This window comes from Ictalurus furcatus, chromosome 1 (genome assembly GCF_023375685.1).
Source record: "Ictalurus furcatus strain D&B chromosome 1, Billie_1.0, whole genome shotgun sequence".
In the NCBI taxonomy this organism is placed as follows: Eukaryota; Metazoa; Chordata; class Actinopteri; order Siluriformes; family Ictaluridae; genus Ictalurus; species Ictalurus furcatus.
The window spans coordinates 8790643-8816981 of NC_071255.1; the positions used below are offsets into that span (position 1 = coordinate 8790643).

General features: G+C 40.8%; 1 protein-coding gene across 4 annotated transcripts; it reads right to left on the minus strand.

Moving 5' to 3' along the window:
* Positions 1 to 7376: 7376 nt before the first annotated feature.
* On the minus strand, positions 7377 to 26265 carry adar (adenosine deaminase RNA specific). 4 transcript variants are annotated; one of them, XM_053623440.1, is made up of 16 exons: positions 21411 to 22790; positions 20007 to 20081; positions 17788 to 19926; positions 17382 to 17583; positions 17115 to 17263; positions 14500 to 14635; positions 12428 to 12666; positions 11811 to 11964; positions 11527 to 11698; positions 10901 to 10994; positions 10494 to 10613; positions 10238 to 10368; positions 9701 to 9883; positions 9481 to 9593; positions 9212 to 9339; positions 7377 to 9000 (listed from the first exon to the last, which is right to left on the minus strand). In XM_053623440.1, exons 3-16 carry the CDS (start codon positions 19797 to 19799, stop codon positions 8733 to 8735), a joined length of 4101 nt encoding a protein of 1366 aa, XP_053479415.1. In that variant the 5' UTR covers positions 19800 to 19926; positions 20007 to 20081; positions 21411 to 22790; the 3' UTR covers positions 7377 to 8732. The 4 variants fall into 4 exon arrangements, with proteins under 4 accessions (XP_053479415.1, XP_053479419.1, XP_053479426.1 ...); XM_053623444.1 differs by lacking the exons at positions 20007 to 20081; positions 21411 to 22790 and adding an exon at positions 26186 to 26265; XM_053623451.1 differs by lacking the exons at positions 20007 to 20081; positions 21411 to 22790 and adding an exon at positions 26190 to 26262.
* Between the last annotated feature and the right edge of the window lie 74 nt (positions 26266 to 26339).

The following is a 26339-nucleotide window of genomic DNA, read 5'->3' on the forward strand; positions in this document are numbered from 1 at the left end:
AGACCTGCTATTTTGGAGATGCTCTGACTCACTTGCCTAGCCATCACAATGTTGCCCTTATCGAAGTCACTCAGATCCTTATGCTTGCCCATTTTTCCTGCTTCCAACACATCAACCTTGAGAACCCAAAGTTTGTGGACAACAGAACATCACACCCATCTATGGCAAAACAGATGCTAGCACAATGATGAGGGACAGAGGAAATCATCCACATACCACAACTAAATGACTGAATGCCAGGATTTATCTCTGCAATTGTGGACACCAGAGCATCACACCCATATGTGCTTTTTGAACATCCCATTCCAGGGTTAGTCCCTCTTTGCTCTACTATAATAACCTCTACTCTTTTGGAAAGGCTTTCTAATAGATTTTGGAGTGTGGCTGTGGGGATTTGCCCATTCAGCCACAAGAGCATTTATGAGGTTAAGCACTCATGTTGGGTGAGGAGGACTGACACGTAGTCTTCATTCCAATTCATCCCAAAGGTGTTCAGTGGGGTTGAGTTCAGGGGTCTGCGCAGGACACTCGAGTTCTTCCACATCACCCTTGGCAAACCATGTGTTCATGGACCACACATTGTGCACATGGGCATTTTCTATGCTGGAACAGGTTTGGGCCCCATAGTTCCAGTGAAGGGAAATTATAATGCTACAGCATACCAAGACATACTATGTAATTGTGTGCTTCCAACTTTGTGGCAACAGTTTGGGGAAGACCATATGGATGTGACGGTCAGGTGTCCACATACTGTACTTTTGGCCATATTGTGTATGACTAATGAGTAACTTTGGAGTCGTGAATATTTTCCATAGTACTCCTTTTACTAATTGTTCAAGTTTTGCATTAACTGAAAGCTTTGTTTTCTTTTTTTAATGATCTTACCACCTTAAAACCTGTAGTATTATACAGCCATCCATCTTAAAGCATATTATCAGTAACTAATATAACTTATTCAGTGTTACAATAAAACAACGAGGGAAAGTGTTTAGATTCATGAGTGCACTGTACGTCTGGACGTGCAGATAGATTCTGGGAGTTGAAGGGGTTAAAACACTTGGTCACTCTCCATTTCTAATATCTCTTCTTCTCTTCTCCAGCCCTATTTGGAGACTCATCTCTCCTCTCTGTCCCCATAGTTGCTTCCTCTCTCCTAAACACCATACCCACAAATCATTTACCAGCCCATTTATTTTATTTCTTCAGACACACCAGTGGCATTTCTGACTTCATTTAGTTAATGTTCTCTGTCCTTCTTGCCTTCTTCCCATTTTATTCATATCCAGTGTATGTATGGCTGTCCTAATAATCCAGTCAATTCCTGCTCTAATGTGTACTACTATACTATACTATACTATACTATACTATACTATACTATACTATACTATACTATACTATACTATAGTTCAAGCCAGACATTACATCATGCTTTTCATAGAAATTTTTAAAGTTAGGTAATATGTAGGTAGAGTATAGTATTTAACAATGACATTAACCACATTGTGGCTCTCAACATCTCTGGATAAGGAATAAGATGAATCTAAATTACTACATGCTGCTTGAGATTCTGGGGAAACCTCAGTCTCACGTGAGTGCTTTTATCACACATGGATGCCCATCATGGCAGAGCCTGCCATCTGCCTAAACTACCAGCCATACCACAGTGCCGCAACATGCTCTGAAGAGTACACAAAGCTCATGCCATGTGGCATGCAACAACTGCCAAGTCAAATTCCTCGCAAGTAAAATCTTGCTTGGATAACGCTGATGCTTATTTGGATAGTGATGTGGCAAAACAGATGCTAGCATACTGATGTGGGACAGAGAAAATCGTCAATATACCACAACTAAAATGACTGAATGCCAGGATTTATCTTTGCAATGAGAATAGTGCTTTTTCTTTCATTTCAGAAAGTCAGAAAACAATGTAGCCTTATAATTCTTTGCACCACAATGCTGTTGTGTTCTTTAATCTGAAATCTGATTGGTCAGAAGCCAGTTGTACTGGCTTTAAGGCAAATCACAGGTTTATATTAATACCCTCATTCTGATGTGGTATCTTTTCTATAGTAACAGCTCATTCACAGGGATTTGTATGGCATTTGCTCCGCATAAACACTAATAAATAAATAAATAAATAAATAATCTTTATAATTGCTGATATGGTGAAATTTTCTGTGAGGAGACTTTTTTTTTTTTTACATGTATGAAAGGAGTCTCCAGTGTCAGCACAGTCAGATATAATATGAAATGAACTAAACATGGTGGAAAATTCTGTTATAGGGAAATAATCTACTTCATGGTTGCAACATCACAACACCCTATTGTTTAATTTATGATTTATTATTCTATAAAAGCAAGTCCCATTTTTTTATTCCTTACTCATCTGTGATGCTTTGCAACATACTAAGAATTTCCACTTGAGTCTAAAACTCCTTTCATTTATTTTCTTGTAGGCTTGAAGGCAATATTGTTTTTAGTAGCTAAGAGTATTGTTCTCAATCTTTTGAGTTTCCTCCCATCTTTGAACCTTATTTCCGCTTATTAGTGATAATGCATTTCTTGGGAAATCAGGAAGTCTGTCCTGCTATACTATAGACAGTGAAAAGACAAATAATACATTCAGTTTTTAGCACGTTAGAGCACTTTGGAATAACTGAAGTGGTTGCCAAGTGGGCAGGGGATTTACCCGTCATACTTAACAATGAAATCCTTGTTCACTGAAATGAAATCATGGCTGCTTATTCTTGTGGGGTTTTTTTTTTTCTTTTCATCTTTGATAAATTTTATGAAAACCTTGATTTGAGAAATTCTCTTATCCACATTGCAGGTTCAGAAACCCTGATTTTAAGCACCTTTCTTTCCCAATCATATGAGACAAATATTTGCTTTTAAACTTTTAGACAAACAAACATCAGGAAAAATAAAAAACTAACGAGTGATACAGATGTATTAACTTTATATAGAAATGAGTCCAGCTATTAAGGCTGCATACCTCCAACTCCAAACCTCCATTTACAATGAAACATTTGAGAGCCTAAAATGGAGTCTAACAGTTGCATTGCAACTATCTCAGCCAGTATGAATCAGTCTTTTAAACTGACAAGCTTGACAAATGCAGAGATGAACAGAATCAAAAGGGCCACTCTATAAGAAAAATCATTTTTGATCCTCGCACAAGGATAAACTTCACATCACAGTAATGATTGATTTTATGGCCATCAGGTGTAAGAATAGTGACAAATCATGCTGGCCTTGAATCAGTAATTGAATGCTAATAAATAAATAAATAAATAAAATGCACCTAGCAGTGTTTCCTCATACATTCACTCCTCTTCGGTAAGCACTTTATCCTTGGCAGGGTTGTAGTGGATCAGGAGTCTATCCCAGGAACACTAGGTGTGAGGCAGGATTACATCTTGGATAGGATGCAAGTCCATTGCTTGGCACCATGTACAGACATTCACACACGCTTTCACACCTATGGGCAATTTATCTTAGCCAATCCAACACAGTCCAATCCAAGCCAATCTTGTAAACATGTTTCTGGGAGGGAGGATGAAACTGGAGCACCTGGAGGAAACTCACCCGGACACAGAGACAGCGTGCAAGCTGTGAGGCAGCAATGCTACACACTGTACCACTGTGCTGCCCAGCAGTCTTTCATCAAGTGTAATTAGTGCAATTATTACATTAAACAGTCGCTAATTTTTAATCAGTTGAATTAGAAAGTGAGTTGATGCATATTTATGAAATGGCAGTAAATACAATACACAGGGTGGCTGATAATTAAAATATGACACAAATGAACAGCACAACCTTAAAAGACTTGACTCCAGCCATCGCGGTCCACACCAAACGTATTTTACCACCTTTGGTTAAATAGTATAAGAGAAAAAATCCATTAGGAATTTGCTACTTATAAACTTCTTTAGTTCATTTATACACTTTTAGATCTTTTATACACGTTTAGAAAGCTGTATAAGTTTTCTTTAGTAATGACTTTTTGCAAGTAATAATATATAATATTTCAGCGTGTAAAACTGTACTACCTCTATGTAGAATGCCCTTTATATATATATATATATATATATATATATATATATATATATATATATATATATATATATATATATATATTTGTTAAATATAGGTGTGCAACAATCATTGGCACCCTTTTAGTCAATACTTTGTGCTACCTCCCTTTGCCAAGATAACAGCTCTGAGTCTTCTCCTATAATGCCTGATGAGGTTGGAGAATACATGGCAAGGGATCTGAGACCGTTCCTCCATACAGAATCTCTCCAGATCCTTCAGATTTTGAGGTCCACGTTGGACTCTCCTCTTCAGTTCACCCCACAGGTTTTCTATGGGTTTCAAGTCTGGGATAGCCATGGCAGGACCTTGATTTTGTGGTCAGTAAACCATTTTTGTGTTGATTTTGATGTATGTTTTGGATCATTGTCCTGCTGGAAGATCCAACCACGGCCCATTTGAAGCTTTCTGGCAGAGGCCGTCAGGTTTTCATTTAATATCTGTTGACATTTGATAGAGTTCATGATACCATGTATCCTAACAAAATGTCCAGGTCCTTTGGCCAAAAAACAGTCCCAAAACATTAAAGAGCCAGCACCATATTTAACCATGGGCATGAGGCACTTTATCATATGGCTACCTCTCTGGGTGCACTAAAACCACCCCTGGTGTTTATTGCTAAAAGCTCTATTTTGGTTTCATCTGACCATAGAACCCGATCCCATTTGAAGTTCCAGTAGTGTCTGGCAAACTGAAGACGCTCGAGTTTGTTTTTGGATGAGAGTAGAGGCATTTTTCTTGAAACCCTTCCAAACAACTTGTGATGATGTAGGTGACTTCAGATTGTAGTTTTGGAGACTTTCTGACCCCAAGACACAAGTAACTCCTATAATTCTCCAGCTGTGATCCTTGGAGATGTTTTGGCCACTCAAACCATCCTCTTCACAGTGCGTTGAGACAATATAAACACACGTCCAATTCCAGGTTGATTCATAACATTTCCAGTTGACTGGAACGTCTTAATTATTGCCCTGATGGTGGAAATGGACATTTTCAATGCTTGTGCTATTTTCTTATAGCCACTTCCCATTTTGTGAAGCTCAACAACCTTTTGCTGCACATCACAGCTATATTCCTTGGTCTTACCCATTGTTATGAATGACTAAGGGAATCTGGCCTGTGTGTTACCTCATATTTATACCCCTGTGAAACAATTAGTCATGGTTGAACAATTTCCTGTTCCTAGTCACCCAGGTGTACTAAAAAAGATTCAGAATATCAATGGGAATATACTTCAAATATCCATCCATCCATCCATCTTCTACCGCTTACTCCTTTTCAGGGTCACGGGGAACCTGGAGCCTATCCCAGGGAGCATCGGGTACAAGGCAGTGTACACCCTGGACAGGGTGCCAGTCCATCGCAGGGCACAATCACATACACACTCACATTCATACACTACGGACACTTTAGACACGCCAATCAGCCTACCATGCATGTCTTTGGACTGGGGGAGGAAACCCCCACAGCACGGGGAGAACATGCACACTCCACACACACAGGGCCACGGCGGGACTCGAACCCCAGACCCTGGAGGCGTGAGGCGAATGTGCTAACCACTAAGCCTACTTCAAATATATTTTTCCTCATGAATTGATATGGGCGCCAATAATTCTTTCACACCTATATTTAACAAAGGTCTTTTTTAAAAATTTTTTAAAATTTTTTTTTATAAACCTGTGTTGTTTGCCGTTGTTTGATGTCCATGAGAGCAGAGTATTTTTGAATTTAATTTTTTGAACAAAAGATCAAAAGGTTAAAAAATAAAGACACTTTTTCACAGCCTCCTTTGCTCATATTTACCAAGGGTGCCAATATTAGTAGAGGGCACTGTAGATGCTCCTTTTAAACTTATGTAAAGCACTGAATATTTACAGAGTTCTAAATAGAGCATAACACACATAGCACTGTGACAGTTGGTGAGTAGGTGTAGATTTTCATGGGAAAACCCATAGAGGTCAGTATGTGTGCATGTCTCTCACATAAGCACACACTTCGTATCATATCAATGCACTTGTCAGGCTGCGGCTAAATTGGAAATGCTTGCTGAACCAATCTTAGAATAAAATGAAAGAACATCGTAAACTGAGTATTTGTGTGAAACTAATTGTTTTTGCTTCAGTGCTGTGTCCAGCGTCGTCTTCAGTCAGTCAAGGAAATTGCTAGCCAGATCCAACCAATGAACAGAGTACAGCTTGTAGCAGAATTCACCAACATCCATCTTTCCTTTTCCTTCCATCCTTCTTTGATTTCTCATCTGCCCACAGCAAACAAATAGGCAAAGGGAACGAGAGACTACACAAACAAGCCCATTTATTCTCATTTCGAGGCATTGATTGACCCTTTTACACAGCCGCAGGACCAGACCAATATTTCATATTTCACTCTCTCCATCGGTATTTCTGCCTCCACTCTGCCGTATAAGAGCTTTGAGCGAGATAAAGTGGAAATGATAATGCATTTGCAGTGAAACTGCTAAGTGTATGTAGGTTATAAGTGAGTTTGAACTTCAGCCATCTTGCACTAACTCAGACCGCACGTTCATATCAGCAGGATGTCTCTGCATCATTTGCAAACCAGAGCTACTGATGGAGATTAAAAAAGTCGATATTTACGGAAATGTTGGAAACCTCATCCACTCAGTTTTTACATAAGCATAAATTCAGATTAGCAAGGTCTTAACTGGCCTGTATGTATGGAAGCTTTATTGATCCTGAAATGGAAAGTGCTTTTTTTTTTTATTATTTTTTAAAAATTTAGCAGTGAAACAGCGAAAATGGTGCATAAATGAAGGGCAGTACATAAATTAGTAGCAACCAAATGGTACATGAGAAGCAGAATATACAACGAATAAGGTTTTAAACCTGTTGGGGTGATTTATTATAGACCCTTTTTCAGCAGAGAATTAAACTGTGAATGTGTGGTGTAATTTGAATCTTCATATTGACTGCTAAGGCTTTGCCTCCACACCCAATTCAGCTGTTAGCCATAGTTTAGATGCAGCTGCTGTAAACTACAGATGATATCTAATAATTGAAATGTGCAGAAAAAAATAAAAATACACCACGGGCACAGAAAGGACACAGGAATGTAGGGCATGGAGCAGTCTGTAATTCTGAACAATGATGCATTAAAATCCAGCTTTTTTTTTTTTTTTTTTAACACAGAGGAAAAAAAAAAAAACTTTCAAATACTGAAACAGTTCAATTTATTTTAGAACAAAAGACAGGACTTATCACATGCCAGACAACTTAAAAAAAAAAAAAAAGAGTCAAAAGTAAAACTTTTGAAATTCTGGATTTAATATTTTAAAAGTATTTCCACTCAAGAATGTCACAGCGAGAGCACAGGCATCTCTTCTTACTGAGACTGAATTAAAAAACAAACAAACAAACAAAAAAACAAACAAGGACAACAGACATAAAACACGTCAAATACACTAACTCATAGAGGTTGTGAATGTACATCTGAACTGCATTTCTCACAAAACAGAATGTGTCCATGTATGGAGGGATGACGCCATTAAACTATCCCAGAAATATCACATCCATCAACATTGGTCAAATGCAACACAAATTTATGAAACTCTATAAAATATATACATACAATATATACATATACATAAACACACACATGTATATAAACTCGCACACAGTGTGAAGAGACCTTATATACATTTGAGAGTGTATGTATCTGTATATACATTATGCATACATTTTGTCAAATCTATGTGTACAAGCTATGCAAACTAGGCAGAGCTAGAGACCATACTCATCTTATATATATATACATATACATATATATATTTTATATATAATATATATATATATATATATATAAATAAGCATTAAAGGGTGGGGGTGGGGTGGGCGGGTCGGGTGTAGAGCGAACTGACTAGCCACCTAGACCTGCTGTAATCACGTCATTCAAAATTGTTTAATAATTCGGGCAAGAGCTCAAGGAATGTGAATAAAATGCGCAGAAGACTGTGATGCATGTGGTTATCAAAAGGAAACTAATGAAACTCCTTGGTCCACAGTTTCAACCTCGGCAAGAAACAAATATTCTGAAGGTAGGCGGGGAAAGAGAGAGAGAGAGAGAGAGAGAGAGAGAGAGAGAGAGATGCGAGAAAGCCCATTAATTGCTGCGAGGGGACACGTGGCACTAACAGCATCCTTTTGTGTTTGTATGTGATATAATAACTACAATGGTATACGATTACTGTAACTGTTATTAGCAGGCGAGGTTGACCTTAAAGAGATTTTATAACAGCCTCTCATTTAATCTCTTCTCCAAACCACCATCCCCCCCGCAACCCACAAGAATGAGAGATTGAAAGACAGAGAGATGCTTCAAATACATCTTGATGCATAACAGAGTTTAGCAGGGATTCCAAAGAAAGCTACATATATTATTCTCATACATGAGCTGGCTTTTTACGGCTCAGTTTTCATTCTTTTTCCATCCCAGGCTGAAGTGCAACGATCCCAAATCAGATCTTCAGCCCTTTCTCTTTCCCATCCTCTTTCTCCGTACCAAATTGTCTCTCACTTTCTCCAACCACCAGAAAGATTCGAATCGCCGCTTGCGCTTTTCCTCCACTCTCCTTTCCCCTCCCTCCCACCCTCCTTTTGTCCTTATGGAGCTGAAAGGAAGTTCTGAGTTTCGGTTTCCTCCACCTCAAAGCTCTTCTCCTCCTGCGGTCTGCCGATCCATGCTCCGTAACCCAGCTGACCTAGAGCTTTGAAGAACTGCTCCTTGGCCAGCTGGAAAGAAGAGGCGGACATCTTGGCATTGGCGTAGGAGGTCAGCGCCAGGAGGTCAGTCCGGCCGGCCCGCCTGCACACGTCCCGGAAAAGACGGAACAGGTTGGACTTGGAGACGCGGGACACCTCTAGCTTTGGACTGTGCAGAGACACACACAGACGAAAAGAATAAAAAATATATTCGAGAGAAAGATGAGAGAGAGTGAGACGTTATGATTGTTCTTGTGGCTATTAAGAATACAAAGAAAGTTTTTATGGCTTTGTTATATCTGTGCTTCTGCCTTATTGACAGTTTGCCTGACACACTTCATTTCTAACAGAGCAGATTCTGAGACTGGCTGGTCTCTTACCTGTCCACTTTGCCCTTGGTGCCATCCAGTACCTCCACTTTGAGACTGTCTGGCAGGCTCCAGTTCACACTGGACTCTTTGGTCTTTCCTGTGTGGCGTGTCGAGTCGTACACACTCACTCTGCCGACCTACGTGCGCAGACAACGAGAGCATTTGTTTAACTATCAAAATGTTTCGCTTTGTGGGAATATCTAAATTAAATCCACCTGTTGAACATTAGTCACAAATAGAAGATTTCAGAATTTTTGTACACAAATTTACTCAAATACCTCAGGGTGGCTAAGTGTGAAGTGAGGAGGCAAGCTTTTAATTAACTCGCTGCCCTCTCTGGCCAATCGGCAGCACACGGCTCGAGTCAAATGACCGTGGTTGTACAGGTACCCTGGAGAAAAAAAAAACAACAACAAAAAAAAAAAACATACGAACACGGTCAGATCGTTTCAGCGTTTGTTTGAGGAGGTTTCGAGTCTGCGTGCATCTCTACTATACCCAAGGTGATCGACTGAAGGTACACAGGGTGCATAAAGTGGCTGAGCAGAGCCCCCTGCAGGCCCAGCACGTTCCAGCGCAGGATCTTGTCACTGCAGCTCATGGTCCTGAGGCGCTCGCCGTGCTGGATGCCGTCCCAAGTGGGCACGATGGCACTCGACTCCACAGGGATGGTACCCTCGCCTGGGACAGAGAAGAGAGAACATAACATCATTATGGTAGAGTTTAAAAAAACAAAAACAAAACATGAAGGCAGCAAAGAGAGAGAACATGAATCATAATAAAACTCAGATTAAGCCTGCAGTTCCCATATCATGACCAATTCATTTGCCTGCTTTCACTAAAAAACTAAGACCAGACTTATGACCTCAGCATAAACTAATTAACCCTTTAAATAAGACTGAGACGAGCGTTCAGCTTTCTGCAAATAAATTACGGGCCCATGCGTAGCTGCATTATTGTCTATGCCACGCCGCGCGCGTCCTAATAGTTATGAGATGCAACCTAATAGTCCGTACGAATCAGAGAAGGGCTCACCGTTTTCCACTTTGGTCCTGAGCTTGCCCTGTTTAACATTCTCAAACAGGGGCATGTGAGCTGAGCCGGTGACCTCTGCTAACTCGGTGCTCGATTTATCGAAGAGTGCGCCGTCCCCGCACGGAGCAGTGCTGAAAGAGATACAGACAAGACACCGTGTAATAAGTAGCAATACAGGCAATTTTGGACTATTATATGTAACTGAGATGCAGGCTATGCTTGTTAGCAGTGGTTCCTGTGCTAATACATCTCATACCTGATGTACAGATGGAACGTGATATCATCTTTGACTTTGAGCAAACCGTCCTCTGCGGCTACAAATATGTTGTCCTCTCCAGGACTGTCCCAATGCTTCATCAACTCGCTGTACAAAAAGCTATGTGAGGGACAGAGGGAGCGAGAGAGAGAGAGAGAGAGAGAGAGAGAGAGAGAGTGGGATAGAGGAGAGAAAGTGAGATATAAAAGGGAAGAGAGACAGGTGCCTACCAGAGCTAAGGGCAGACAGGCTATAGCGTCTCAGACGACTCAAGTGCTAAAGCTGCAGCGCACATTAAATTTACTTCACTTCTTAATATATTTATGAGGAATGAAATAAGACTCCATCAAGGCTAATACTGAAATGGACAAAATGCATCTTGGAAGAGTGCCGATGTAAAGTGATACCGGATGAAGCCTCTTCTGGAAATGATTTCAGCATGGCAGTCGTTAACGGTATCACCTTTAAGACTCAGCTCCTCTCCTTTAACGCAGCGGTTTCCTGGAGTGGTAGAGCAGTAATAATAATTAAAAAAAAATAAAAATCAGTACAATGTGTTTTGAAGTCCGTTAACTATGCATAAGCATGCCATTGTCTTTAGCTTAAACCGAGATCAGTCAGCTGTTGTGCCGATCTGAATAATGATAATCTAAGCCCTAAACGAACAGTTAATGGTTTGTGAATAGATCAACACAAGAGGGCAGCACGTATTCAATTCGGAGAAAGAGAGGTAGCAAGGGAAGACGCAATAAACACAATTCCAAACTCAACCAGCGACGCTCGAGGACTGCATGAATTTTTGATGTCAAGACGGACAGGCACTGGGAAACTGGATAACTCTATGCTGTCCTTTCAGGCGTGTCAGATGAAGCTCAAGTTTGGATTGTTGCATGAACTGTAACTGCTGTGCTACTGGACTAGATTTCAGACTTTTTAATTTTTATCTACAGCCATGAGTTTCATGCGTTACATTATGAGCATCAGCCTAGAGCTCAACTTCTAAAAGTGACACGTGTGTGTATGTGACACAAACCTGTCCCAAGGCTAACGACTGTGCCCAGGCTGTCAGCACCTCTCTTCATGATGATCGTGGCAAGGATTTTCCTACCCAAAAGGCTGTGTTGTATGCGAGCAGTGAGCGCGTTGAAACGCTGGTGACTCAGCATGGCGAACTGGTCGTGAAGCGTGCTACCCGACACCGGCAACTGCATCACACGTGCATTCAATTGTGATAAAACGTACACAGTGAATTACATTTCAAAAGGACTCGTTATCGTTATTGTAACCGGTTATGGAAAGGGTGAGCGAGACGGATACCTCTGCCGTGAGCTCCCCGGTGCGTGCCGCCTTTTCCGCCTCGCCTATCAACACTCGGAGAGCTGCATCCGCTGCCTCCTGCTTGCCCTGCTTTTTATTGCTGGCACACACCGCAGGAAACCAGCGACCTCCCAGCTTAGCCTGATATGTAAAGCTAGGAGACGAGACAGAGATAAGGACAACGCGTATAAAATCAAACAAGATAGATCCAGGGAAGTTCATGGGATATATAAATGGGAACATGCGCCCACACACACACACAATATGGAATCAGTGCTCAATAATAACAGTCTTTTGCTTTTGCTTGCAGATATACAAGTATTCGATACAATGCTGAGCCGTGTAGCATTAATAATAAAATGAATATCTGGAATGTCAAGTGTTCGAAAAGAATGTATATATTTGTAGCACATAGCCTAAGGGGGAAATATTACACACCATATTTCTATTATTGGTCATTTAATAACATTAAATAAATTTGCGGAAAGATGAGTCAGAAAGTGAATACCTATAAAGTGCACTTGCGGTATAGTAGGTTTGTTGATAAATTAGCAAAGGAAGGTCAGTACAAGCCAGAGGTACATAATGAACTAGCAGCTGAGTGTGTGTGTGCGTACCGTGGCTCGTGTGGAGGCCCTGACTGACCCACCAGTCGGATCTCGGCAGCAAAGCCTCGTGAGCGCGAGTACTCTAGCAGGCCTGACACGGCATTGTTGTTTAGGTGGTTGATCAGGTCGCCTACTCCAGCCTCGTGTGCTGCCTGGAGCTCAGATGCTGTCAGCGGGGGCAGCGATGGGCATGGGGGCATCGCTGGGGGCAGATCGCCCTCACCAAGTGGACAAAACGCGTGCTGCGGCTGGCAAAAACAGAGCTGAGTGAGACGCTCAGCAGGTGTAAATGAATATCTTTCTATACACTCTACAGATAAAACATCTCAGGTTTATTATTCTATTTGTCCATGCTCTTTCTTGCATTCTATTCCTTGATTTTGTTTGTCCTACTCTTATGACCGTTTCTCATACATTTTTTTTTTTTTTTACTGTTTCTTCAGTTTAAATTTGAACCACCAATCCTTACAGAAACCTTCCTCACATGCTGACTTCAACTTAAATTGCTAGATAATCTCTGATTACTAATGCAAACATGTATTTGTTCTAGGGTTCGTACAGATGCTTCATAATGAAATTCCAGGACTTTCAAGGACTTTTCAAGCACTTATTTTTCCCAAGGACTATACAAGAGATGTCTTTAAAACATTTATTTCTTCTTTTTAAAAGATTATAATTATTATTATTAATAATAATAATAATATTACAATTAATAATAATAATAATAATAATAATAATAATAAGATAACAACTTTTTATATGGTGCCGTTTGAAGCCAGGCTGGACTAAATTTGCATTTCCCAGGCATTTCTTTGTCTTCAGCATAACGTCAATATACTCCACGTGAGTGACAGAGCACTGCTGCCAAAAGCTTTCAATGGAAAGTCACTAAATTTTGATAGATGATGTCATGTGCTAATTAGCATATTCATTACATCATCGCGTCGTATTTGCATTCTGCCTAGTGTCATTTGCTTTCGTTTGTTTCGATCCTACTCTGTGTTCACATACTGTATTTTAGTACAGCCAAAGTCCCAATAAAGCTGTTCTCATTGACATATTTTTCTGTTTCTGTTGTCAGGTAACGGAACGAGTATGAAATGACTGAAACGCGGCTCGTTAAGACTACATGTTAACCAACAGTTACTTCCAAGCTGCTGCTCTGCACTGCTAAAATCCTGATTTGATAACCGCGATGTCATCTGACAAAATTGATCGTACACACAAGTTAAACACAATGGCTGCGCTGTGATTTCAGTTATATTTACATGTAAAATGTTCACTCGGAGAGAAAGTTAGAAGTGACAGAATGTCTTTTCTCTCACACTGAATGTGCTGCTCCTCTCTTTCTGCCACTCACTGAGCAGAGCAGCTGCAGAGAGAGGTGTGTCTCAGGGGGGACAGCAGGACCTCGTGCTCTCGGGGCAGTTCTGGCCACTCTCTTCTATGGGAAGCAGCTACAATTTGTCTAAAAAGTCACTACATTTGTCGATAGGTGCTTTTTTGGGGGGAAAAACCAAACCAAACCAAAAGTCACTAAAGGAGTCTGAGAAATGGAACGGGGCCTTTCACTTAAAATGAGTAAGTGATTTTTTTTTTTACTTGCGAATGTCTGAATGTGTTTACTTGCGAATGTACTTGTGAATGTGTGAAATTTTTTTTACGTCTGTAATTTACTTCGATAATGCTACCATGTTACCAATGCTTTGGCAATGTAAAGACTTTTACCATGCCAATAAAGCTACTTGAATCTTGAATAGCGGGAGGAGGGGGAGGGGCTACTGCAGTGGGGAGTCATATTTTGAGCGAAAGCACTGTACTCGTGTTCTTTCGAAGATAAAGATTTTAAAGATATGTAGCGATGTCATATTTATTTACTTTATTTTTTATAGTTCAAGCACTTTTTAAGCACCACTAGATTGGATACAAATGGCCATTTTCAAGGTTTTCCAGTACTTACATTTCAAAAAGTCAAATTCAAGCACTTCAAGCACCTTCCACGAATCTACTATCACTCTCATCTCATCTCCTCCAGCTCATACGTTTCCATATAAAGAACTGTCAGACATTGCTTTTTATACCTTATTGAGCTGCAGTTGTCCTTCTGCCAGGAGAGCCTTCACAGCTTCCTCTGCTGCCAGTTGCCGTGCTGCCTTCTTACTGGGTGCTGACGCCTCCGGGTAAAGACTGTCCCCAACCTTTACTTGGAACATGAAGCTAAGGCAAAAAGTAGGGATGTAAAAGAGAGATAGAGGACAGTTCTTCAGTAAACAAGTCAAATAATCTATTTAATATCAGTCAACCTTATCTACAGTAATAATTTGGTCTACTCGTTAATAGGCCGGTCACGATAAATTTTTGTTTGGCGATATACTGTCAGAGAAATAATTGTGATAAGTGATATTGTTGTCATTTTAAGTCCATTTTATGCCACTGATGATAATGATAATCTAATAGCATAATAATACAAGAGCAATGAACTTTTAATTCTTAAGAGTATTCAGACAATGTAATACAATACCGCGACTCTTTATGCAGTAGTTATTCGTTGCCCGTGTTTTAGTGTGTTGTTACAGAAAGAGCGTATTCACCACGTGACTTACCATTCTACCTAGCGCCTTACTTAAGTTCAAGTTCACTTGTGCGCTCACGTCATTTTGTGCAGAAGCAAGCTGTAATATGTTTATGTTGTGTAAATGTCTGATTAATCTCTTGTGTACCTCTGTACATTCACTGTTCAGCTTCAGCTCACTCAGCTTAAGTGGGTTTAAGCTGTGACATTAATTACTATGACTTTGAAACTTTGAAAGACTATTCTTTCTAGATTTTTCTTCTTCAAAAAACATTGTTGATATCTTGCCTGTCATTGTTTAAATTAAAATATAGTGCTAGCTACACTGCTTAAATTCGAATGCACTTTTTTTTTTGCATTCAAATGTGCATTTTTATCTTAAATTCGAGGAATATTCAAAGTTTTAATTTTAATTTGACAGCCCTAGAACAGACGAGAAGACAGAAGCAGCGGCTTCTAAAATGTTGGTGACATTCATTCTTATGTAAAGAAACATGCACGTAAACACAACATGCAGTATCGAGGTCAGTAAAAATGATTGCGGTCATGTCCATATACAATGCTCGCCACTAATATTGGGACCCTTGGTGAATACGAGCAAAGAAGGCAGTGGAAAAGTGACTACTTTTTAACCTTTTGTTAAAAAAATTCACAAAAATACTCTGCTCTCATGGATATTAAACAATTGCAATCAAAACAGGTTTGTCCAAAAAAAGATAAATTGTTAAATACAGGTGTGCAACAATTATTGGCACCCTTTTAGTCAATACTTTGTGCTACCTCCCTTTGCCAAGATAACAGCTCTGAGTTTTCTCCTATAATGCCTGATGAGGTTGGAGAATACATGGCAAGGGATCTGAGACCGTTCCTCCATACAGAATCTCTCCAGATCCTTCAAATTTCGAGGTCCACGCTGGTGGACTCTCCTCTTCAGTTCACCCCACAGGTTTTCTATGGGTTTCAAGTCAGGGGACTGGGATGGCCATGGCAGGACCTTGATTTTGTTTTCAGTAAACAACTTTTGTGTTGATTTTGGTGTATGTTTTGGATCATTGTCCAAATACATTAAAACAGACCAAACACTTTGAAGAGCCACCACCATATTTAACCGTGGGCACGAGGTACTTTTCCATATGGCTACCTCTCTGTGTGCACCAAAATCACCTCTGGTGTTTATTGCCAAAAAGCTCTATTTTGGTTTCATCTGGCCATAGAACCCGATCCCATTTAAAGTTCCAGTAGTGTCTGGCAAACTGAAGACGCTTGAGTTTGTTTTTTGGATGAAAGTAAAGACTTTTTTTTCTTGAAACCTTCCAAACAACTTGTGGTGATGTAGGTGACTTCAGATTGTAGTTTTGGAGAATTTCTGACCCCAAGACTCAACTAACATCTGCAATTCTCCAGCTGTGATCCTTGGAGATTTTTTGGCCACTCGAACCATCCTCTTCACAGTGCGTTGAGACAATATAAACACACGTCCAATTCCAGGTTGATACATAACATTTCCAACTTCTTAATCATTGCCCTGATGGCGGAAATGAGCATTTTCAATGCGTGTGCTATTTTCTTATAGCCACTTCCCATTTTGTGAAGCTCAATAACCTTTTGCCGCACATCACAGCGACATTCCTTGGTCTTACCCATTGTTATGAATGACTAAGGGAGCTTCAAATATGAACCACACAAATGTTTAGCACACTCGTCAGAACAGGAGCAAGGAAATGTCATCACGGAAACAAGCATAAGTTTGAGGACAGTCATGCCACATTTTTATTGAAAATGATCTTGTCCCCTACCTGGTTAAGGTCAGCTTTAACTTTATGACAGCCAGGCAAAAGTTTGCTGTGTTACTTAATAATTATTGGCGTCTCCATATTTTTTAACCAACCAAAGAGAGCACAGTCCTGCCTTCTTGTTTTCTATTGGCTCACAAGACCCAGGCCTATGATTTCAAGGGTCAAAGTTCACCTAAATAAGGTCTGCACAAAGTGAAATAGCTGCTACCAGAAGCACACATACTCCTTCCACGTCCTGCCTACAAAAATCGTAAATGCTATGGCTAAACCACAGATGTCAGCTCTGCACTTGAGGAAATATAAAGGTGAAATATTTCAATACTCTTACCGTGGGTCATGCGCTGGACCCTCCTGCCCAGAATGGATGAACTCAATGGCGTGGCCACTACGTTGGCTGTGCTCCATTAGAACAGAAACGGGGTTCTTGCCGCCTGGAAGGGAGCGAGCCAAGGCCTTTGGCGGCTCCTCTAAACTCTCCTTAAGATTACAGTAAGCAAAGATGCACAAAAAACAGACAAAGCAGTCAATAATGGTACACAAAAAACCCCACTTAATTCTAGCATATCATTAAGTTAAAATCACGGAGAAAACTCACAAAAGAATCCTCAGCAAGCTCAATCAGCTCTGCTAATGACATTGCAGTCTGCTCTGCTTCACCCTCCCCACTAGCAGCTCCCTCCAGTTCTTTGTAGAGCGCCTGGAGGGTCTCTGCAGCTGCAACCTTCTTTGCCACTTTCTTGTTTGAGGCTTCAGCTGGTGGGAACCGACGTCCATCGAGCATCACTTGCATTCGAAACCTGAGTTAAATGGAATCCATTGGAGGGGTAAAAAAAAAAAAAAAAGTCTTTTTTCTCTTGCCCTAATCACTACCCTGAAGCAATTAATGTTACTATATTTGTATATACCCAGAGGCAAGCACAGATTGGATGGTTATAAACAGAAAACACATGAGCACTCAATGGAATAGATGACAACAACAAAAAAGTCTCCTGCTAACTAACCTTGGGTTATGTGAGGGTCCTGACTGTTCAAGTAGGAGGAATTCACAATTGTAGCCAAGGTACTGTGCATACTCCATCAGGCCACTGACAGGGTTCTTGCTGAGCGCCAGTTTTAGCTTCTGCAACTTGGTGGTCTCTGTATTCTGGGCAGGAGGAAGAGGTGCCGCCAAGGACACAGCCACCTCTGATCGGATTGTGTTCAGGAATTCTGGAATATCGTCTGACGCCCACTCCGAGTGTCCCCCATTCTTGTTATCTGCCTGGTAGTATGAGGCATCATGGGAGGAGTAGGGAACAGATGTAAGGTCATTGTCTACTGAGGGAATTTTGTCATGAGCAGGAACAGAGTCCATATCAGAATCTGACTGCTTCTCAAGCATTCCGTTCCCAAACGTGCTGTCCTTGCCATGACGTGTCTGACTTGTTGGGAGGTTCTCCCAGGTCATCGCTTCTTCCGACAACCCAGATCCACACACCATCTTTGGGGCTGCTTGTGCAGCTATAACTGGGCCTTGTGTTCCACAATGCTCTAACTTGTTTCGTGTTATAGAGGCAGCAACAGCTGCTTTCCGCTGTCGGTCCATCTTCTCACGCTGGTGAGCAGACAGCTCCCAAATAGGTGGCATACTGCCTGAGCTGCGACTAAGATCACCGTGCTTTTCCATGGCATACAGAGTAGGATTAACATGCTTGGCAGTTGCATTTTTCAAGCCCAGGTTTTTGGCAATCATCAATGCATTGGCTTGGCCTGTCTCATGGAGGTACTTTAGGATCTGCTCCTTGCTGTCTTTTGTTTCCATCGTTTTTGAAAGATCTGATTCCTTTTCAGTGGATGAAAATGTATCTACAGCTTTGTCAGAGTCCAGAACTTCAGAGGAACTTTCTTTTTCAGAGTCTTCAGATTCCTCACTGTAATCACTACTGGCCTCTGTAGCGGTTGATGATGATGCACTGGTCAAGTTGCTGTCTGGATTTACTTCCTTAATCAAACACTGGTTTTGCTCAACAAATGTATCCTGAGCAAACCTTTTATCAGTTTTTGCTCTAAACTGGGTTCTCCCGTGTGAGGCTTCAGCGTCACCTTCTTTCCACAGTCTCCAGAGAGGAGGAGTCCCTTCTATAATTACTGCTTGATTTAATCTGAATAAAGAGTACAGCGCCTGGTTAACAATCTTCTTAGGTAATCGAAATCTTTTAGCCAAGTCCTTGGCCTGGATGGTTTCACTTGGCTGCAATGAGGCCAAAGAACTGAGGACCTGCTTTTGGATTTCAGGTGTCAGATGCAAGGAACATTTACCTGAGGGAAGTGAACGAGAAGCCTTAATCCCAGAACCACCAGAGGACGAGGCACTACCAAAGTTCTCTAGTGACAGCGCATGAAAGGCTGAAGACAGTCCGGCAGCGTCACAGTCCACCCGGCTGTCACACTGATACCGAATATTCTGGCTTCTTAAGTGCTGTTGTTCCCAGCCAGACTTAGGTCCAGCATGGTACCTGGTTTTAAACCCTTTCTCCCAGCTTGGCTTGCCTCGAATATAACCCCCTCTTCTCACGTAGCTGCCGGGCTTTGGGGAATTATAATATCCTGTCTGATGCTGGGGAGGACTGTCAAAGTGTTCGGACGGGTGCGGCACAAACTTGGGCGCCTCAGCACACTGCCCCCTAAGGAAGAGGATTTGTTGCTGACGAAAATCTGCTACTTCGTCACCACAAACTCCTCTATTTGATGATGACCTCTGAGCTTGTACTTGGGAAGGCCCAGGGTACTGAGACGTAAAAGGATTTGGAGGCTGAAAAGGACCACTTGGAGAAGCTCCAGGAGGGCCAGGAGATAAGTAAGGGGGAGGATGCTGGAACCTGCCCAAGCTAGCGTTGGGGCTTGGGACGTAAGGGGTTCTGGGGTGAGCTGGGAAAGTTTGGGGGAATAATTCTTGATTAGCTGATTTGCTGTGGTGGGATGGGGGGGAGAATCGATGGTACTCTTTGGCGTGCCCTCCTCTACCTCTGCTCATAGCGCAGGGGTGGAGGACAAAGGAGCTCACTGCCTGCTGGCTTTTTGGTGGAGGTCAACACAGGGAGCAAGACAGCAACAAAAATACTGATGTGTATTCTCTGGATACGTTTGCAGCACAGCTTCACCTGGTAAGAAAGAAAACAGGTAGACGTGAGCACCAAAAAAAAAGCGCCAAGGATGGGGAAAAATCTTTAAACAGTTATACCACATTGAATTTTCAAATCTGTCACGAGGTCTGCATTATATTTGAACAACTGCATGGCTCGGCCAGTAGTCCCAGCTGTAACATGAACGACAGGTTTAATATTAATGTGCTTGTCCTAATACGTTATTGTTTCTATAACATCAGCTCATACATCATACATCAGCTCATACACAGGAACTTGTATAGTGGACACATAATGTAATCTAATAAGTAATTGGATACACAGTGTCATTTATAAATAATCATCAATTAATTAAACATTGTAATTATTGGCAAATTGCGGTTGTATAAGCAGAATAACACGTGTACGGTTATAAGAAAATAAAAAAACACCGTATGAAATTATCACACTACCCCGGCGTGGAGGATTTGGTATAACCGCATGGTTTGTCGTGCGTTATTTCTTACTTGTTGCACGTAAACATGAGAGCAATTTCACTTAGCATTTCTATTTAATTCTCTGACTTCTGTAATTCAATAACACGGTAAAAGGTCCTTGGATTAATTATTCATATTTATTTATTTATTTTCGCTCTTAGTCGGTATTACAGATTCTCACGGGGACGGAAAAGTGAGACAGTCGGCCAAAGAGAAGCAGAGAACGGGGAAGGACAAGAACACACACAAGGACATCCTGTAAACAATATGAGACGAGCTACGATAAGGTTTTCTTGATGGACTTCCACAAAGCACTGTACTGTGAACAAGAAGCATCATCTGTTCTCCTCTTGCACATCTTTAAAATATTTCCAGAGGTGTTTTATCAGTCCACCAACTGTTTTCTTTTAATTCATTTTTTTTTTTTAACGTAAGGATAGGGCTTTGTGATATGATAAATGATCTCACAATACATTTTTCGCAGATATAATGTCTTTAAATAAAACTTTTTTTTTTAAATCATTATAAAACTGACTAAGAAGCAAGTGATGTGATGTTAAAACTTCTAAAACGTAATAGATCTCTTTAAATCGTCAGCGTGAGATACTTTTTAAATATTAAAACGTACAAATACATTTTATAGCACGTTTCATTTATTAATAATAAGCATATTATATTATTATTTACGTTTTTTTTAAAAAAATTTTTTATGTAACACTACTTTATTGCAGCTGGTCTGTGAACAAACCTACATCATGATACATATCGTGTATGGCAGAAATGCCTTAGAGTATCGCGGTATGATATTTCTGTCATATCGCCCACCCACAGGGTAGAGAATGAGACAAAGCTACTGTATAAAATACATCAAGTGAGGAACCAGCTCTTTACCTGTTGACTAAGACATGTTTTAACAGTAACCCTGTGCAAGAAATCACACAAGCAAGTCTAAATGAACCTGTCTTGACAGAGTTGGAACATCAGAGCTAAAGTTATACACAGAAATGAACGCAAGCACATACGCACCGGAAATGAAGGACTTAAGAAAAATGGAGGAAAAATCACACAAACGTTGCCGCCTCCTTCACCGTGCTGGAAACCAGCTATAAAAACCAAACAATACTAGGTCTATAAACGAAAACAAAACTAAAATGCTAGCTAATTTAATCCGAATGACGGGTGAAGGTGAACAATAACAACAAAAAAACCCACAAACAAAACACGCATTTGTTGTTGAAGAAATGCCAGCAGACTAACGGTCTAAACCAACTACAGCACAAAATGTCTATGTAGAGCTTATCAAGGTTTAAAGCAGGCGGTGTTTGGAGGGGGGAAAAACCCAACAAAACTACTAAGTTGTGCTATTCTTGATGAACGAAACCATGCAGCTGCTGCAATGTGGAAAAACGCGGCACGTCTGAGTTTCACTTTCCATTCTTCTCAAACTCGCTCGACATTTATATCACAGCCGCCACCAGGTGGCGCCACAACGTGGGGGTTTGTCAACAACTTAACAAAAAATGTCTCGGTTTGTTAATTATATGTCTCACATATGATGCAGAAACAAATTCTACGGCATTACAGACTTTTACCTACAAGTGTAGACTGTCAGAAGGACAGACAAAAGATGATAGAGTTACAAATGGCTTGTGTTGAGTGTTGCTGTTAATAAATATTTTATTAAAGGGTTAGTTACAGTGCTATTACTACACAAATGGATACATACAAGGCGTGACATAAAGATGGCTGAAGAGCAGAGGAGAGCTGGAACAACTGGAATATTATTTTGGCATGAATTAAATTGCTTAACAAGGATTTCCATTACTGATTTCCGACATAACATCATGCGCGTGTTCTTCTTTTATCAAGTGCAAATTTACCCATATCATCAGCAAGTACGGTAAATTTGGCACTCAGATCTAGAAGTCACACTTGCACCGGCAAAGCGGCAGAACTGTAACGTCGCATTTAAAAAGCATGAAACAGAAATCATGTTAAACCGCCATAATACTCTGTGTGATGTAGCTCTGAGGATAGCTTGGAAAATATTAAGCAATTACAATAAATCGTCGGATGTCCATCATTGGATGTTCGTCCATAATTTCTATGGAAATAATGAAGAGAAGAAGCAAAAAAAAAAAGGGACAAGCATGCAAGTTAGTGTCTGCGTCTCTTTGGTCTCAGTGCTCCACCTTTTGCTTAACAGTCAGACACCTGTAAAGCAAGATGCTGTACATTCATAACAGGTGTTACAACTGTACCGCAGGTCGCATCTATGCTTTCTCACTATTGTACAAACAGAAGTAGCATGCAAGCATGCACTCTGACATCTACGATCACACTTAGTGTAGAGATAAGGGTACATTACGCACAGATTTCAGCTTTTGGAAACGTAAAGGGGAAAAAAAATGCAGTAAAATAACCTTCCTGTTTAACTTACCTGAAACAAAATGCGTGTTTTTCATAAATATCTTCAGCAAGAGTGAACAAATCCCGCTATTTTTTCCCCAGACAGGCATGGAGAAGTGATGCACTTTGATATGGATGTAGTGACAACACGGTTGCTTGCATGCATGCTTTTGGAGAAAACAAGTGTGTTACAATTGTGCCGGCTCTCCTCTTGTGCATAAGAAGAAAACACGAAGTGATGCTACAGTTTATAAATACTGCAGGCTGCAATCTATTTAATTTCATGCTGGATTTTTTGTGCCGTCTGGTCGGACTCATATTTCACGTCTCTACAAGTGTCACCAAAATCCGTCTAATAAAGCATCTTTGGTATCGCGAGCCGCCTGCCTGAAACAAAACTCCGCCACCTGCGACTCTCTCGAATGCATAAAAGATGAAGACACGGCCACTATGAGGGACATGGCGGGGGGAAGTGATGCTTTTCTGATGCCAGAAACGGTGTTAAACTCACTGACTTATGGCTCCTTAACAGTCTGGACAGCACAGGGTTTACTGAAGCTAGTGTTTCTCAGTCCTGCTCCGGCATATTCTGGTGTTTTCGTTGCTCCTAGCTCATCAGCTAATTAACAACCCAGAACTAGGTGGAAGTGGAGGAGTTAGAAGAGGGGGGAAAAAAAACTCCCACCAAAATGTGCAGGGCAGTTCTACTCCATGACCAGGATCGAGAAAAACTTCTCTACAGCACTACATAGTATAAACAGCATGGCGTTTACTGAAGCATACTACTGTACTACATAGTATAAACAGCACAAAGTTTACTGAAGCACACTAGTATACTACATAGTATAAACAGCACAGAGTTTACTGAAGCATACTACTGCACTATGTAGTATAAACGCCAGAGTTTACTGAAGCATACTACTGCACTATGTAGTATAAACGCCAGAGTTTACTGAAGCATACTACTGCACTATGTAGTATAAACGCCACAGTGTATTGACGCCTACAACAACACTACATAGTATAAACAGCACAGAGTTTACTGAAGCACACTACTGTACTACATAGTATAAACAGCACGGAGTTTACTGAAGCATACTACTGTACTACATAGTATAAACAGCACAGAGTTTACTGAAGCATACTACTGTACTACATAGTATAAACAGCACAGAGTTTACTGAAGCACTCTACTGTACTACATAGTATAAACAGCATGGAGTTTACTGAAGCACACTACTGTACTACATAGTATAAACAGCATGGAGTTTACTGAAGCACACTACTGTACTACACCACACAAACAGAGCAGTGTTAACTACAGTGTTCAACCCACACGGCATAATTCCATCCTACCAAGTATGATTATAATATAAGCTTTTATTTCTTATGTGCTTTAGAAGATGGGTTGCAGGAAGCAGAGCAAAAACGTCCCTTTCGTACACGGCGAGAGCTTCATTTACATTAGACCACTTCACCTCACGTGCTTCACTCCATGATGGAGCTCATTCACAATGTTAGAATAAATGGTGAATGAGCTCCATCATGGAGTGAAGCACGTGAGGTGAAGTGGTCTAACGTAAATGAAGCTCTCGCCGTGTACGAAAGGGACGTTTTTGCTCTGCTTCCTGCAACCCATCTTCTAAAGCACATAAGAAATAAAATAAAACACATGACACAGGCTTGCCATGTGTTTGTATAGTACACTGTATCAGGACAGTACAGGAAGTTTCTTCAACAGAGAGCTACAAGATGGCTCAGAGAGACGCTTCTCGTAAATGACACCAAAACAAGCTACTGTCTTATTTCATTCTTATTCACCGGACACAGAAAAGAAGACAAAAAGCACTTGAGCTCGATCTGTGAATGGGAAAGAGCTGGGTTGGGACACCAGGGATCTTCAGCACTTCCCTTCGTTGTGTGTAATACAGAGCGGTTCACTGTCCATTACATTGTTTGTGGACACAAAGCAATCCAAGCTTAGGTAGCCGAGACGTATATATACACATTTCGCCACCAGACATTAAGGTCTTATTAAAGCTAATTATTTGTTTCCATACGTCTGGATTGGTGGCTCTGTATTTTTTTTCCCTTAGTAAGTAATTATATATAACATGCATATTACACACGTTTAAGGCGATGACACTACGACACTGTTCACACAATAACAGCGAGCTCTTTAACTGTTCCGATGATCAGCTTCACAGTTGTCCATACACGGGGTCAACAGCACTATAACTCGCATGCAAATCAAAATCACTGCAATCAACACAAAACAATTCAATGGCGTAATATGCATAATCCTATACACGCTGAACTGATCTGTGTCGGTTTGATCGTCTACAAATTTGAAATGACCAATTTGACACTGGATTCAACTTGACCCCTGGTATACCTGGATTACCTGATCTTGTGACTTTGAATGTCATTTACTTGAAAATTTTTCAGAAAAATTAATTCATTAAAAAACCCAAATAAATAAATAATATTAATTTTTTTCTGAGCATGGTACGACAAACACCAAAACAATATTAACTGGTTAATATTTATCTGAAGTGTTTATTTCAGAGTAAACACTTTGAATTTGACTTTAGGGTCAATTCGGCTGAATGACTTTTGCAGTGAGCACAGATTTAAAGAGTTTTGAACTAATACTTGGGTCTTACAGACTCCCCTTGTTTACGGTTTCATTTGAACAGACAATTCCTTCAAAGCTCCTTTTGAAGCAAATGACTGTATTTGCGGATAGGCCTTAATAGCAGCTCGTGATTAAAGTTGACAAGTGTTACCGTAAAACCACTTAATTTTCTACCCCGTATATACACAGAGATACTGTCAGTTGTATACTAGTTGGCTGTTTATTCATTTTAATTGATATATTTCTCATTTTGTTTTCAATTGTAATATCTCTCCCTATCTATCCATCTCTCTCTTACACACACATACACACACACATTATATAATAAGGTTGTGTTGGAGGCTTGCGTTCATTGTTTTTACCGTTCAGCACTACTACCGGTAAGTGTCTAATAGTCTCGCCCGTGGATTTTACACGCGTCTAGATTTACCGTGATTTATAAAAAGCACGTCTACCTTAACCACAATTTCCAACCTACAAACAGTAATATGTGTGATTTAAAGCAATAAAACAAATGCCTGCAACTAATGTCATCCTGCCAGACGATGTGCAGCTGCAAACCGCGTCCGTCACCCCCCCCCTCCCCTTGCTCCTGCGTCCTGTTTAGCCTCCAGCGCGCCACTGCAGCATCCTTGTTTTTCCTTCCTCAAGTCCTCGTCTCACTCCCTTTCATTCTCCGAGCACAATAACTAACGCGACACGACATCAACCCGACAACCAAACAATAGCACTGAACAGCCTTTCGTGTACTTACCGACCTCAAACAGCGGACAAGATCATAAGCCACCCGCGAGAACACAACGCGGACAGGACAGGACAGGACAGCAGAAGTACGTCATGTTTGTGCGACAGCTCCTCCGACGCTTTCTAATGACGCCAGCGAGCTCGAGAGAATGCCTTTGTAGTAT